Genomic DNA, 17,027 nt, shown 5'->3' with positions numbered 1-17,027 from the left:
GCATACAGAGAAAAAAAAAAAGTACACAGTTTGCAACTGCATGCTTCAAATTAACCCTATGGCTAGTCAACCTCTGAAACAAAATACAACACAAATTAAAATTCAACCAATTTACCTATTCATCTTGCCTGAATACAAGTCTTTCCTTCCTGTTACTGTCAACCTTATAGTTTGTTTGGTTTTTTTTAACCTTTAAAGCTTGTGCACCACCCCACCACGTCCATCCTGCACATTGTTGGGAAACCCTTTCCGTAACCCACCGGCATCTGTGTGGCTTCTAGCAGCACAACCTACATTTCAGGTAACTTCTGGGAAGTCAGGTTGAAGACCACCTTCAAAAAGTATCTTCCATGGCCCTGAAAGGTACATCCGTTGCAATGCAAACCTCTTTCTGTTTTCAACACTCACACCTGCAACTGAAGTAACTTAAAAGTTTCATTTGCGCCTAGTGGCAGTTACCAAACGGAGACAGTGGCTTTACTACGGCACATGCTCGAGAGCCTACAGCAGAAGAGTAGCTGACCAAGCAAGCCTTTTGCTATTTTGCAATTATATAAAAACACTCCATACCTAGCTGACAAACCATATGCTTGAAGTGAAGCAGTAGGTGCAAACAAATGGAGGCTTAACTCTGAACTATTTAAATGCAGATCATGACCTCTCCATCTCCTTCACAGGTGGAAGATAGAAATTTCTCAATCTCACATGGAGGATGAGACTGAAATACCTGAGGATATCAGCAGGATCACAAGATACTGTGTTCACCTCTTGCCTTAAGGTAAAAGACTAGCTTGTGGTCTCCTCAGACACACTCCGCCACTCCTCCAGGAAGCAGGAAGGGCAAAGTTTTAAAGCTGCATACTGTTAATATGTGTTTGGAAACTCAAAAGGTAGTTCAAATGAGAACTCCAAGAAATACATATAGCAGTTGCTTTTGTGTGCAGCAGCATGTAAAGCAGAGAGCTGCTGGGGAGGGGAGACTGGATAATGTCAGTAGGAAACCCAGACAGAACAGGGGCTTTTGATTCAGAAATTTAAGAGCCAAATATCTCTCTGCATTGACATTACTTCAGAAACCACACATTGGAAACTAAAAATACACTACTTTATATAGGGTGGAGGGGCAGTCCCAGCCTTCATATTATTTGGCTTCCATGCAATCCTTACTTTTTTTTTTTTTGCTTGGGCACATGCATGGCAAAGGCAAAGGATCTCCTGGAAAATGAACCGGTCAGCACTGAACGCCATTTCACTATTCGCCTCCAGAGGAGGAGCCAGAACATGATGGTATGCCCTGCTGACACGACTTTGAACATAAAACACTAGCAGACACGCTTTGCAGGTCTGCCAGCTCAAGACAAACAATTTTTCTATCACAAATTCTGTTTTGACCTGTGCAAGCAGGGGTTAAAAACACCCACACATCATTCCCAGCCTGCTTTCTACAGCGTGGTACGAGCAGACGGGAGTTGTCAGGCATTTCTTTTTGCAGAGAAGACATGACTTTACTCTTTCAGCCAGTGCCTTTCCCCACCCATGACGCTCTTCACAGCCTGGAGTTAAGTGACTCTTTGTAGCCCCTTTGCCAATTAACTGAGAGCAAGGGACTGTTTTACACATCACTTAAAGTTGACAGTTTCTTACCATGTATTGAAAGAAATATATTTCCCCATTAAAGAGTTACTGAAGGTAGACACCTCATTGCTTGAAGTAGGTACCCAAACTCATGGCTACGCTAGTAAATTTTTCATTGTAACCCGCCTTTATCAAAAGTAGACCTTGTAGCACCAGCTGCTGATTAATAGGCACAATATGATTGACTTCTTAATACCGTTATTCACCAGACTCTTCACTCTGCATTATCAATTTATCTTTTCATGCCAGCTGAAAAGATAAATAAAAAAACAGCCTGTTCCTCATATGTTCATGGTTTGAAATGAAGCTTTTTTTTGTAATTATGTAGAAGTTTTTCCTCCCAATTTGTGGGAGCTAGCCGAAATGCACGTGCAATAGCATCAGCAGTGAAGCAGGCGGGCTGTGAGGGGCAGTGTGTCACACAGGAGACCCGCAGGTGCCGCCGCGTCCCTGGCGTGGTACCCCGGCCTGTTTTGGGGTGTTAGTACAACCGCTCCAAGTTGGGAAGAGGGAGCACAGTTTCAACGGCACCCTTTTCTCTTACATAAGCAGGATGCAGTTATAGTAGAAAATGTCATCAAATATGTTTATTTTGGTAATTAATGAAGGTAACCAACTTTAAAAAAATCCAACACATCATCAAGGAACTCCAGTTACATATCTAAACCCACTTAATATATTTTTAAAAATTTCATTCAGTTTTCCTTTTATGAACTACAGTTTTCAATTTTAGTTTGTTTAATGGAAGAAAGCGGCAACCATTCTATAAATATGCAATAGATTTACACAGCTTTTTTTCTTTCTCTCTATATACACAGCTTCTGCTTGGAAAATTCATCTCTACATTACTCCTCATACTTCTAGAAAAGTAAAAAGTGGGCACTTAAAAGCAACTTCAAACAAGTGGAGACGAGAATTATCAATGCCATATGTCAGAACAAGTTCTTTCTAAGGTTACATCAATATCAGAAGATGGGAAACAGCTCCCAAAAACTGCTTTTAGGAGAACAAGGAAGGTACTGAGTCCAGGGTCAGAGGAAACGATTTCCATGAAAAGAAGATAAATGCAGGAGCTTGGCAGCTTTTCCTGCTTGTAACAGCTAAATTCCCTCCCCCTTCTTCAGCAGACGACGACTTCTTTCATGAAGGAAGATATTTCAAAAATCTTAACTGTACTTGCATATCTTTGGCTATATTAGCAAATTCGTACTCAGATACCAAGCACTTTATTAAAGGAGAAAGAACTAAGCAGATAGCTCTTACTCCAACACAAAGAAATACAACAGAAGTGCTCTCTCTCACCCCCCTCGAACTTATCTGAACCTTTTTTTTTTTTTAAATAACCTCATAGGCTTTTAGCGCTAATATCAAGGAATTACTATTTCAACCTACTGCAACACACAGAGGCTGCTCTCCTAACATCAGCCCCGCAGCGGCAGACGGCCAGCCCTGTGGCAGGTATGTCTGGGACAGTTTTACAGACTAAGTTCTCACTTCCCCAGATGCAGAACTTATGGTCACCCTGCCCACAAACTTCAAAGCACTCATCCCTGGGCGTTCGAACACCTCCTGTTTGGTGGCCTGGAAACCAAGTATTTTCACTTATGGTCGTTCCCCTTGCTCCAGTACTTCATTAAGCAGCACAGACTGATGGGCAACACTTGAGTGTGGAAAAGAAATGCTTCAGACTTAACAAATGATGTCATAGCTTCTGAAGTCTCATGACCTTCCATACAAGCTCTGAGTCCTTTTACCTGCTCTCCAGGCACTGATGGGAAAGGTTATGTGTCTGCCAATGGACCTGCCACATACACAAGAAGCACACTTGAACATAACATTAGCATTTCTCCATGTGGATACAAGGAAAATGAACTTCAGAGACTCTTTTAGGCTGAGCAAAGCGGAAGGGTGGCATGAAGGTTTCCTGAATGAGAACTGCAGAAAGCATGGGGATTTTCTGTTGCTGTTGTTGCTTTCAGCTTTAAAGAAGGGCATCAAATATGTAAGTGTGTGACAGAAGCTTACTCATGGAAGGGCTGAAACAAAAAGTTTGAAAAAAGGAAAAAAAGATAAAGACCTTTGTCTGAAAGAAAAAAGAAAAAAAAAAACAGTCCACCTGTGACCTCAGTGACAGCGTCCCCAGTTGTATGAAATAGGAAAATAGGAAGTTGTTCTGCTAATAAAGCCAGAACCAGAAGAGCTCAGAATCACATTTTTCTTTCACATTCAGGTTCAAAATACATTAATTAAAAAATTGCACAAACTAAGCCTTTTCCTTGACTACGCTTTTCATGCTGAGACTAGAAGGGGGGAGGCACAAAGGCTGTTGTCTGAAGGCTGTCACTTACTGCCAACCATTTCCCACCCCACTGACTGGCTGCTGTACCTCATATGTCTCAGCAAGCTTTTCCACCAGCAATAACTTTGTGTTTTGATGTTAAGAGCCATAGTTTCATTGAAACTATAAAGGCAAAAATAATTTGGGGTTTAAAATTCTATTCTTCTGTTTTCATGGATTACCCCAGAAAAACAGACAACCCAGAATACTTACTCACACTGCTCATGTGCAATGAAGCAACGCACAAGGAGGAGCACCACTTCTCCTCTCCCACAAAACAGTCTCTTGTTCTCAGTGTTTTCCACTGGTGGAAACAAATGATTGTTCAATGCCTCATTGAATGCAGTTTTACAATGCGACAAGTTAACAGCTGGCATTTTTGTTCACGTAGTTTCTCAAGCTGAGGTCTAGCTGTAAGTTTGGCTTAGCATTTGTGCAGTTTTCGCTGAAACATGGAAAGGACAAACAGTATCTTAAAGATGAAAACAAACCCATAGCTGGACACGGACATTACCCTAGATCTTCTAGACTGCAAATGCGTTGCTTTAACAGTTAACCAAGGATATATCAGTTTTAGCTGAGGATGTAAGAAATTTAACCCAGAGAGTCAGTGAAGAAATTAAGTAAAACATGTAGAACCAAACTCCCCATGCAACTATGTGCTTTCTAGACGACAAAAGTGTTATCTTGCAAGCAGTCATTTAGTAAAAGCGTTATTGTTGCCTCTTCTAAAAGAGCAATTCCCATCTTCAGTTTCAAAAAATTCAGCTCAAAAAGCCCAAGATCAGTAGGTCTTGGTCACGTGCTGACATTTTACATGTAAGCCTTCCTGCACATGCTGATTTTCAAATTTTTTCCTTGGTAACAATTTCTACCCTGGACCTTCAGCTTATCTCAAAGTTTACCAAGACCTCTGGGTTAGAGCAAATGTCCCACAACATGTCCCTGTCTGCACTATTTTGGAGAAGCCCAGGTTGATGAGTACTCACTCGTGGATGTAGCACTGCTAAGTGGAATCAGATGGCACAGCGAGATACGGTACTAATTCATTTTGGGTTAGTGTGGATTTTCATTAAGTCAATTTCACTCCTTAGCCAGCAGTTTGTTATTTCACCTGGATCCAACAGAAAAGGTTGGATTCTATTGCTTGGGGGTAAGGGTGTGATTTCCAAATCCTATTGTTCATAAAGAAAAATAAAACTCCTTTTTGAGAAGCCTTGTTGAGAAGAATATCTACTTTTGCCAATGCAATTCATTTTTAGAAGCCTTTTGGAAACAAGACAGCCTATGCAAGCAATTATAATTTATTTTTTTTTAATCAAAAGCTGAACATGAGTACAAACCAAGAACTACTCTAGGTTTATCCATCTCTGGCCATTCTTGGAAGAATGCAGAGAGCTTTCCTTTGCCCTTTAAATTTATTTCTTCCCTGAAAAGGTAATAAATTATACTGAAGTTGGGGGAAAGACTTTTATTAAACAAGGACTCATTTCCGTCATATGTAAAGGAGTGGATTTACTAGAGGGATTTTCCCCCTTCAAAAATAAAATAAAATAAAACCACATTCCTGCCTTGGGAAATGATGGAAGTTCCTCAAAGCACAGTTTCAAAGGATCCCAAATGAAAATAAATAATACTTATTCTTAACTAAAGGAGGAAAGAAGGGGGAAACTTCCAAATGGTTTCCCCAGGGTGAAGCAATGAATTACACAGGGATACCTGGAATACTTTAGAGAAAACTCAGTTACCAGGGACGTATCAGCTTTAGCTGGGGATGCAATAAATTTAATTGGGAGAGTCAGGGAAGAAATTAAGCAAAGCATTTAGAAAGAGACTCCCAACACACCCAACCAGGCTCCGGGTTCAGAGAAAGTGCCGCCTGGATCCAAAGCACCAATAACTTCTGCTTCAGCAAGGAGAGCTTGCACGGGCTTCTTTTGAAAAAGCAAGCTACTTATGAAGTTTATCGCATAAACAAACTGACCACAGTGTAATTTCCAGATGCTGTACTTCCTTATTCTTTGTCCTTTCAATATCCTCGCCAGCCAAGCAGTACTGGGAAGAGATTTGGTTTGGGGCTACTAGACAATTCAGAAAGATCAACTGGAATTCATTTGCAGGACTATAAATGGCAATAAAAATGATCAGTGACTGAGATTTAGAGAGACAGATTAAAGTGTCAGAGAGCACACATAGTATCACTTTTACTAGCAGCATAAAAAAACCTAAGCAAGCAAGAAACATCCTATGCAAGTCCAAAGGGTCTTAAATTTAAGACACACTCCAATCACTGCATAATTACGTACATATTACAGTTTAGATCCCTAGCAAGTTTTCATGCCTCTATTATTTTAACTTAAAGCAGAAACCCATTTTGCTGATGAAATGTAACGAACTGATTTTTAATAGTTCTTTGCGAAAATTTGTCTTCCTTTTATAAAACAGTGCTAGATCTGTCTAATATAGTAATCAAGCTATATTTACCAAGAAAATAAGAATTTGACATTTACATGTATGAACACAAAAATATTAGTCCACTCATTATGGATAACAGACATCATGAAAATTCTTTTTTTTGTTATTTAATCTGAATGATTTCACAATGACATCTTCTAACAAATATAAGCAATAATATGAAGATTTCCATTCTGCTTCACCTATCTGCAAGCTGAATGTACACTTTATTTTTTAAAGTCAATACCAAACATGGGGGGGGAAAAAAAGATAATACTGCTTACTTAGTAACAGGAAGCCCTGGAAGCCACCCCCACCCCAAACCGTATGTGTTATTTTCCTCCAGGGAAGCTTCCAAGGAGCAACTACAACTACTCTGAAGGACTTCTGCTAAGAAAAGAGAAAGAAATCCAAGCCATCAAAAATCCTGTAGGATAAGGTGTGCTATAAAAAAAAAAAATCTTATGGAGTAATTTTAATGAAGATTTCACTTCTTCATGCAAATATTTGATGATACAGCTTGAAAGTATTGCTGTCGCACTGCAGCTCTGAAAGCACTTATTATAAACCTTCCCTCTCCAAACAATGGTAATAAGAAATCTTACAAACTCTATGAGGAGCGCTCCATTTAGACTACTGTCATCAGCCACAATTTCCCAGTTTACTTGACTGTGGGTTAAATTCACAGTTTATGCACTTTTAAAATATACTTATCTAAAAACACTAGGACTGCACATAACTGCACCCTGTGTGCTAAAACAGAAAGTCATTGATGCTCAGACTCGTATTGCCAGCGCCAGGTCCAGAGTTTATTGCCCTGTTTTTCCATCAGGACTACATCAATACACAAGTGACATTACTGTGACGCAGGGGTCAGGCAGGGTTGGTGACTCTGAATGAACCCCCCATGCTGGCCACAGGGTAACCCGGTATTTATGGCTTCATGCTCCCCCACTTCCAGAGAAGAAGCTGTGAAACGTACTGCTTTCATCTGAATGTCAGCCTGATCTCACTGCCCAGCCCAGCTCTCTAAGGAAAATGTAATAACATCAAGGAAAAAAAACAACTGGATGCTGCTCTTCTCCAAACGGGTCCACCGCTACCTGGTGGAAGGACATCTCCAAGCTAAGGCAACATCCTCATTTTCAGTCATCTCAGGAAAAACACTGCTGGAGAGCTCGGCTCTCTTCATGCCAGCAGGAATCCTCAGGGAGGAGGTGAATAGGTGAAGTTTTCATGTTCCAGTTACAGGGCTCAGTGTTAAACCCTGGCCTCTCCAAAAGATTCTCTTATCAGTTGCATTGCGCTACCACAGCTGATGTTTGCTTTGGCCCACCAGAATAACTTTCCACGGGCAGGGAAGGTCTGCCAAAGTTCAACTGATGCCATAACCAAGCTCTGTCTAGACAAGATCATCTTCATCTCGGCCCAGGACCACTTACTTGGTAACTGCTGGAATACAGTTAGTAAGGCCTAGGTAGGTCAAAGCCTTACGACTTAGGGGCTGATGAAGATAGGCCATGCCAGTTAACCACCTGACACTGCATGAGGCGTATGGAAATAAAGACATGCCTCTGGCAAAACACAGGGTGCTGTCATTCCAGTTGCAGTACTATTTCACAGTCTTTTTATTTTCTACTGAAAATCAAGTGCTCTTACTGCATGAGGAGAGGAAGCAGGAAAAGATGCAGACTGCATGCCAGAAGAGACAGCATTGATATTGAAAACATCTTTTAAAAAATGTGCCTCCACAGAACTTCGTGTTTTTGATCTTGGAATGAAATGCTGCGTATCAATCAATCACCCACAAAGGTTAAAGTTACCAATAATGCACTTTATTTGCTTTAACTGTCTGGCTACAGCATATGTTGACACTCATGTGCATTACCATAGTTATTTGCTGCTTTCCATCCCCATTTGGTGCCTAGTTGTGAAAAAAAGCTACAAAAGTACAAAAATAAGTCTCTCCTGCAATTCGTAACTGTGGCAGAAAGGGCAGGGAAAGAAGCTGTTGCTGAGCAGTTCCACCCTTCCAGATGTTTATAGTGAACTTCCAGATGTTTTCATTGCATTTATTGCTTCGTTATAATAAGTAAGGGACTGTCTTCAAACACAGTGAGACTCCTCTAAATCAAAACAGTTTATACAAAAAGAACCTTCACTTTTTTATCTGTGCCCACATTAGCTTCCAAATTTTACAGAATAAACCACATTCCTCTAAACAAAGTGGATGGTCTTACAGGCGGGAAAGGCCTAAGTGTCTTTTTAGTTCCCAGGAACATAAAGGGGTAAGCAATTACGAATTCATTGTTTGCTCTCCCTATGCCCTGGGGTCTAGCTGTGGTGCTTGGCTCAACAGGCATGCCTAATTTTGGCCAAACACCATTGAGAACTCACCCAACACAGAAGGCTAATTGGCAGGACTGATAAAATACACGTAAGGGGTTGTTGCTAATTTAAAATTCAGTTATAAAACCTCTGTATCATAATCTCACAGTCTAACTTCTAAATAGAGAAGAGTGCCCAAGGATGTGCATGGAGGTATAGGGAAGAGTTATCCACATTGTAAAACCAAAAGCTGACAAATTAAGGATGGGTATTTAATCAGCATTTAGGCAGGAGAATGTACAGGCTAACTTTCCAACAGTAGTGATCTAAGCTGGTAGTTATCTACAAATGCAGGTATGTAAGAACCCCTGAAAGACTCTAGCCTTTCAACACTTATTCCAGGCTGTGGAAATCCAGAGCAGAGCTAGTTTTTTCAGCCCTGAGCTCTGAAATCCTTTTTCAGTGCTTTCACAGCTTCTTAAAACAGTAGTTAGATATTGTCATCCATTTTTGGGCCAAACCTGCATTTGGCTGGGCCAAATGCATTCAGAGTCTAACTATGATCTTCGCCAGAAAAACAGTTTAGCTTTGTCCTTAAACGTAAGATAAGAGAATGTGGAGGATGGAAGACAGGATGCCAACTTTCAGCTGTTGTATCCGCTACGTTTCTGCCTGTTCCCTTGATTGCTCATTTAAACGTAACACATGGTGGTGGTGAAAGGCAAGGTGTCATTGAGCTGCAAGCCAAACCAGACCCGATTTTATGGCTATGTGCAGTACACAGATCAGTCCTGCCTTAGCCCCATCGCAAAGGAAAGGCATGCTCTAGAGAAAGAGCTTTATGTCCCTTGTTACTTTCGAAAGATTTCAAAAGCAGCCTCGTTAAAAGAAAAAAAGGGCTCAACTATGAAATCACTTCCTTCTGTTTAAAATATTTTACTCAAGGAAAAAAAAACAAAAGGGCATGAAAAGGGAAAAAAAAAAAAAATCTGTTTTCTGCTTTTGATTTGTTCCTAGGATTCAGCATCCCACCAGCTCTGTGGGATGACGCAGTGTGCCAGATCCCGACCGCTCCAGCCAGCGCGTCAAGCGGCCGTAGCCCTCCCCACACAATCACCCTCTTGTCAGAGGCGGCTGGCATCCGCCCCGCACATGCTGGCAGCATCGCCGCCAGGAGGACTGCACCCCCTTCGGGGCAGCTCTTCTCCTCTTGGAGCAAGGCAGCAAGGCGCGAGGAGGGCAGGCGGTGTTAGGCAGCTAACAAACAAGAAGCTCTTGTATTAATTCCCTCCCCCTCCTGTCCCCAAAACGTAGCATAGATGGGGACAGGGGAAAAGATGATCTTCTGCTTGCAGCAGCAAGGCTCTGCCTGGGAGTACAGCCAGCAGGACAACTTCAGGAAGACCCATTTATGGAAGTTTAAAAGTCAAACGAACAGTTCATTGCTGCCCAAATCACAAGGGGGTTACTTACAGCTGAGCAGCACTTTAACAAAGATCCTAAGATGGACTGGTTTGTCTCCCTCTGCCAATGCTCATAGGTTTACTCAGACTCCCAGCTCTGTTTTTCCTTGGTTCCCAAGGCACCCTCCCTCTCCTCCAGAAATGAATTGCCTCCTCCTGGGTAAGTGGGCTCACACACACCTTTTCTGCCTTTCCCAAAGCTGAAGCAGATAAACTTGCAGCACTATGCATTGACTACCTTTGCAAGAAGGCACTCAGGAAGTATGACACTTGAAATCAAATCTTCTGCTTGTGAAAATTTTAAGCCAGACTTGCAAGCAGACTGCAAGCAGTGCCAGAGCACCAGGACATCCGCCTGATCAACAGGCTGACCGCACTGTCTACTCCAAACTGAAACATCGCCTAACGTGCGCTTCAAAGCGATGCTTAGCTTTTTTTTTCTTTAGAACCACAAGACAATCCTCCATTGGAAGTGCATATTCAGGAATATGGGACAGCACTCAGCCGCTGATGGCAACAAATGAACTTTTCTCATGGTTCAGCTAGCAGTCTGCTTTACACCTTGATGTATGAACATTTAACTTCTCAAAAGTTTCTGTGGTTGCTCCCATGCCCGATTCTTGGCTTCAGGCTATTTTTTTTTTTATTATTATTATTTAAAAAAAACCCAAACCACAGCTGTTTCCCAGCCATTTTTATCTTGCAACTGTGTCTCACAGGTGATAGGGAGGTGAAAGCGTTGCTGCTTCTTTACACTAATAACCCGATGACTGACCTCCTCCAACCAAAGGAACCACACTGGTTTGAAAAAAAAAAAAAACCCCAACCTTTTCAAAATAATATTGAAGTGGGACATCCAAATACAGGATGAAGAGTGTCATAGCCTGGGCGTGCCTTTGTTTTCTTCAAACAGATTTAATAAAATAATACATTACCTCTCTCTGTAAATAGTGTTTTATGCAGATTAGTAGAGGTGCTAAAGCAGAGTGTGTGCACAACACTGACTGACTTTAACTGCACGACTAACAAGAAATAAGGTCCTGTTTGAGTTTTGAAGAAAACTTCAACATGTGCTACCTGCAGTCCTGAAAAATCATACTGCAAATAGCCCCAATGAGGAATCAGAGAGATTACTGATCAGTAGCTAAACTTGAGTCACCTTCAGTTTGGCTCATGCTATTTAACCTCTGGAGTTGTTCCACTGTTTCCAAAAAAATACCTAGAAAAAATAAGGTACTTATTAGGGAAAAAAAGGGCTACTTTATGTTCCTCGTACACCTCTACTGTTGTGGCCACACTTGGTGGCCTGTACATCTTCCCTGTGACCTCTGCTCATAGGAGAATGGAGGAGGGTGCATTCACCACCCACCCTTCCAGCTGCGTACATTCCTCTAGTCCCATACATGCTTGGGATTAGCTGCCACGTACTATTTATTCAGTGACTATTTATTTATTCCTACAACTCTACATTGCACTGGTATAAGCGCTTACTATTTCCCACTTTTTTTTTTTTTTTTTTTTTAAAAAGTCTGAGCCAGTCTTTCACCTCACAGGAAATACTCCACTGCTGTATGAACAGCAATTCATTCAGGAGGGAAAACAAGGATCTATTTCCTAAAAAGACCGCAAAACCTGAATTTTCTTTGTGTTCTTAACCTCATCTTGCCTTCTGTGAGGAGGATCACAGAGGTGGGGAGGGACAGATTTCCGAACCACCAGGCAGTCAGGAGAGGTTTTACCCACCACTACAGCCTCCCTCGCAAAACTCATAGGAGATTCTTTCCCTGAAGAGAAGAGTAGGACACGTAGGAATATGACTTATCAATGGCTGAACAGGTTAGTCAACTATACAGTTCATATTCTGGTTACAATGCTAATCACTAGGTCAGAGAGCAAAACATACATTCTTAAACTAATATATGAGTTGACGCAGTGACACATCAAATCTCTGCAACTATTCTGCTGTGTTTGTGCAGACAGTAACTGCTAGAAAGAACAAGTCACGGTGTAAAGCCATGGAAATCAGGATGTCAAAGCAAGAACTGGGGCTAAGTTTTGGCCTTTGCAGACTGCGTACAGTTGCATTTATGGACTACTAGGGCAACTTCACGATGCAACAGGGTACTGGCATCCCAAGAGACCCATGTACTGTTCTGAAGGATATCATGGGTGGGAACACAGCTTGGGACAAGGAGACAACTAGCACCATTCCTGCTCATTGTGGTCTGCAGCAACAAAGAGCAGAACAAACTGCAAAGAAAATCACCAGGGAATGGTACCCAGTATCCAGGCTGTGCTTTTGCATTAGGAAACTGAGAGCCCCAGGCAAAAACCAAATACAGCCATCCAAAAAAAGACAGGAACCTGCTGACTCCAAAGTGTGTCATATTTGCCTCATGTTTCCCTGTTTTCCAAGCCCTGAACCTTAGGCACCTCCTGAGCAGTGTGCTGAAGCACAGCAGTGCCTCACATGCTACTTTTCTGTATTAGCAAATCGGCAGATACTCAGATGTGCCAAACATTATAGACCTGAGCAAACTGTACATGCAGTCCTGCTTAACATGCAAAATCTTTTCATCAATAGCCTGTAGCCCCTCATTGTTCTCCAGACATGGGAGTACTGCCTGAATACACACAACATCTTTTGAGTGGCAAAAAGGAGACAACAGGTACTTCAGTGGAAGATTGAGCCTTCCCTGTACTATTTTAAGGTTGCAGCCATTTGGCATCTTCAAAGGCAAAAGGGCGAACACTGCACAGGATAGGCTGCTACAACAGGTTTTAAAACTGCATTGCTGCAAAAAAACACCACCTTACATCTGGAGGTCCTGGATTTTCATCCGTTTCATGTTACAAGGCTGAGTGACCAAGTCTCTGATACCCACTTCCATAACTAAGTTTGGCAGTCCCAACACAGTAATGAATGCTGGGGGTTCTTATTGCCCCCACCTCTTCTAGTGTCTTCCAAATGCTGCCGACCTCCCAGAAGATGGACAAGCATTACTGAAATCACCTGATAAGAAACAGAGGGGGGAGAACAGGGGAGGCAAAGTAAGCACTTACCAAGCACAATGACCACAGTCTTCAGGAGGCTCATCATGGTGTCCCGATTCCTGCGGGGTCCAGAACTATGTCTGGACATTCTCATAGTCCTTTGGCGGACGTACCCAAAGATATGAGCATATAGGACCACCATGACCACAAAAGTGACCAGGTTGAAAATAGCCCAGAAGACCAGGTAGGAGTCACTATAGAGTGGTGCCATGTTGGAGCAGTGAGTGATATCACAAATACAGTTCCATCCGACACTTGGTATGGCGCCCATGACGATGGCCATAGTCCAGATAACAACAATTACGACCACCACTCGCCGGTTGCTCATCCGAGTATGTAGCTGCATTCGGAAAACTGTAATGTGCCGCTCAATAGCAATGGCCAACAAATTGGCTACAGAGGCTGTCAGGCTAGTGTCAATGAGACCCTGACGAAGAAGCCAGGTGCTTACAGTCAATCTTCTAGTGTTGGGTCCTGTGTTGAACATTAAGTAAAAGTAGGCCAGCCCTGCAAAAAAGTCCGCAGCGGCTAAGTTGGCCATTAAGTAATAAATAGGAAAGTGGAATCGACGGTTGACATAAATAGCCACCATAACCAAGAGGTTAGCCAGCATTATGAAGATGCAGACGGTAATCCCCAGTCCCATTACAAGCTTGCTGACAGTGTTCCATTCAGTGGCTAGATATTTTCCACTTCGGTTATAAAAGAAGGCAATGGTTTCATTGTAGTAGCACTGTGGTTCGCTCATGGCTGTGGACTGAAAGAAGAGGGGGGAAAAAAAGAGAGAAAAAAAATGACATCAGAACTGAAAACATATGATTGCCTCTATGGACGAGACATGCACAGAGAGCAGGGAGGGGGACAGGAAGGGAACATGCTTCAGAACAAATTTATTTTTTCAGACCAAATGGCATTCCACAACTCGCAAACAATTGCTCTGAGGAGTCTAGTAACAGCAACCAGATTAGAAACAACCAGAAATGCTTCCATCTGCTCTGGGAGCTAGCATGATTTCTGACGTAGTTGTAAATTGCATAGCAAACGAGCTTCTGGCCAAGCAGACCTGCTGAAAAATTCAGTTAGAGAAAAGGGCATGCAATTTGTAATTAAGAAAAGTTAACTCTGTTACATGACACCTTATTTACGTTATCAGTGCATAAAACTATTGTTTGGCTGTAGCGGTGTTAAAAGAAGAGCTCCTCAAAGAGGAGGAAAAGTGGATTACATTTCCCAGCAGGTTTTGACTCATTTGGGTCTCCATCAGGGGCATTCCTTCTTGTCCTGTCTTAAAAACTGGGAAGAACACCTTAAGTTAAGATCATTAATATGCTCTAAGACTGTGAATTGCCAGGGCCAGGGGCTGTGTCTGTCCATAAGGCATGAAGTGCATTTATAAACAATAAAAGAAGCATGCCACTGTATTTCTATAAGCATTCTTCTTTTTCCATCAGCCACGTTTCTAAACAGGGTTTGAAATACACCATGCTTTTAAGCATAACTCATCTGAACTGGCTTATTCCAATTTGAAATAGGAGTGAGGCAAGAAATCAGAAAAGCAGTATTTGACCTAACTAGTGTTAAAAGCATCAAACCTTATTTCTTGCATTAAGTATTGTTATGGCTATGTCAGGGAATACATGATTAATTTTCATTGCAGAGTACTCAGCAGCACAGCTATGGGTGCAAGAAACAAGCCCCATAACCCACCAGAATGTAGACACTTTGCATAAAACTCTTGGCTAACAAGAAAATTCTTAATGAGTTTCCTTCCTCAGTTATAATCAATTACTCAAGGTGCAATTCCCAAAACACAAACTTTAGAAAAAGAAACCCCTCTGAATAACATACTAGTTCCTTGTTTAGCATGGCTTAACTATGAGGATGTAAAAATAATAATTAAAAAAAACAAAAACAAGAAACTCGGGTCAAAAAAGCCTCTCGAGAAAGAGACCCAGGAGAGCTGGCTCTGACAACGTGCTTTTATGGCTGTGAAACTCTACTGACTAAATTTGAATCTTTACAAAAAGAGGAGCTGTTTTAGCAAGAAAACCGGGTAGTAAGCCTAACCAAAGAGCAGATCAACAACACTAAAAGATAGGAATTTCTTCCCACTAAAACATGCAAACAAAACCCCATGTTTTGGACAGCTCCAGCCATTCTGCAGGAAATGCTACAGCTAACCTAACCTTCATGTTGAAACCAAAAATGTACAGAATTGGGAAACAGAATTAGTAATTGGACTTTAGTGAAAATAGTATCAGGTAAAGATTTCCTTAGAATTAACCAAAGCTATTTCTGTTTCCTTTCATTTCCCTGTTTGTCAACACAATTAAGCTCATTCCAATAAAGCAACATATAAAACTTTCCACCTATATCCCAAATGCATTACATGACATTTAGATTTATGTTAAAGAAAAAGGTCTTTTAAGAATGATTTTACCTCCAACCTAAACATCAATCAGAAACATTTGCAGACCCAGGATAATAAAAAGCTAGAGTAAACAGTATTTCTCAGCACAGTGACTATAAAACTTTTATTGTTCCTCTAAGATAAGTCAACTCTTAGGTTAGAAAACTTTCAGCCTTAATTATTTAAGAATTTTAAAAAGTTCTCATGTAGGACCTCTGTTGCATTGAAAAAAAAAGATTTATAAGGAATACTTAACAAAGGGAGACCTAGCTGCAAGACATCTGGCATTAATTCTTTGGTTAAAGACCGTGTGGTAATAACAGGTCAAGTATAAGAACCCTTGAGGGAGAGAGGAAGTCATACGAATGAATTAGTGGCCCTTATAAAAGCTTGCCAACATCTGCATTAATTATGTGAATGCCCTGGTTTTTTTCTCTCTGTAGAAGTATCTGGATGCAGTCTTACAGTTTGAATTACAGAGGAGGTCAGGACTCCAGGATCTAGTGGACTTTTGTGATCCTGAATAAATTCTCTCTTTGTCAATCTAAATTTTTCTTTCAGATGGCTGCTGCCTATATGTAATGATTCCTGCTCCTGCGGAGGGAGGCCAGCTACACCTGGCAGAACACATATTTTTAATTCAGAAATTTAAAGTGTGGTAGATACCACTTTTTTTGTGTGGCTTTGTTTTGCACATGGGCTTAGAATGGGAATTATCCCTTGATTTTGTAATATCCTCCCCAGCCTTTTCATACAAACTCTGAAACAAAATATGATAATATGATAAAAGCAGCTCACTGTAACATGCACTGATAAGAGCTGTGCATTTGTCTTATTTACAAAATGCCAAGCCAGGGCTGAATGTATGCAATGCACATAAGAGTATGTAAAACGCTACAGAGTCAGACTTGTTAAATTTAAAAGCATGACAGCACTTGAGTAATCCTGGGGGAACGGCATGAGGCTCACTGGCTTCTTCTCTCATTTTTAAGACACAGGAACAAAACGCTCTTTTCACATAAGGGATTTTGGAGAAGTTTTGATTTTAGGGCATGCTAATCTAAAACCTGGGATCTCCTTTAAAAACAATCTTTTCAGTCCCAAGGGAAAGAAGAGCAGAAGAAAAGACAATCTGCTGACAAAAGTTCAAACAGGGGACTTCCAGACGATCGGCTTTCTTGGATGCCAGCGTATATCTTACAGGAGGGTTTTGACCTCCCAGGTCACGAACATACAAATCCCAAGGCATCACATTTACCCGTGATGCTGCTATCTAACTGGAAAGGCTCAAGCAGGAGGGAAATATAATGTATCTCTGAGTACCGAAAGTGTTAACATACCATAA

At 41.4% G+C, this 17,027-nt stretch overlaps 1 protein-coding gene across 6 annotated transcripts in view; it reads right to left on the bottom strand.

Annotated features, from left to right (window-relative positions):
* LPAR1 (lysophosphatidic acid receptor 1) overlaps positions 1–17,027 on the bottom strand; it is a 76,012-nt gene that overhangs the window by 25,803 nt on the left and 33,182 nt on the right. For all 6 annotated transcript variants that reach the window (XM_076362169.1, XM_076362172.1, XM_076362173.1 and 3 more), the window contains exon 3: positions 13,282–14,029. In XM_076362169.1, coding sequence (XP_076218284.1) covers positions 13,282–14,029 — 748 coding nt within the window. The remainder of the gene's footprint in view (positions 1–13,281; positions 14,030–17,027) is intronic.

This window comes from Aptenodytes patagonicus, chromosome Z (assembly GCF_965638725.1).
Source record: "Aptenodytes patagonicus chromosome Z, bAptPat1.pri.cur, whole genome shotgun sequence".
NCBI classification, from domain to species: Eukaryota; Metazoa; Chordata; class Aves; order Sphenisciformes; family Spheniscidae; genus Aptenodytes; species Aptenodytes patagonicus.
The sequence above is the reverse complement of the archived record's forward strand: the minus strand, read 5'-3'. Positions and strand labels throughout refer to the sequence as shown.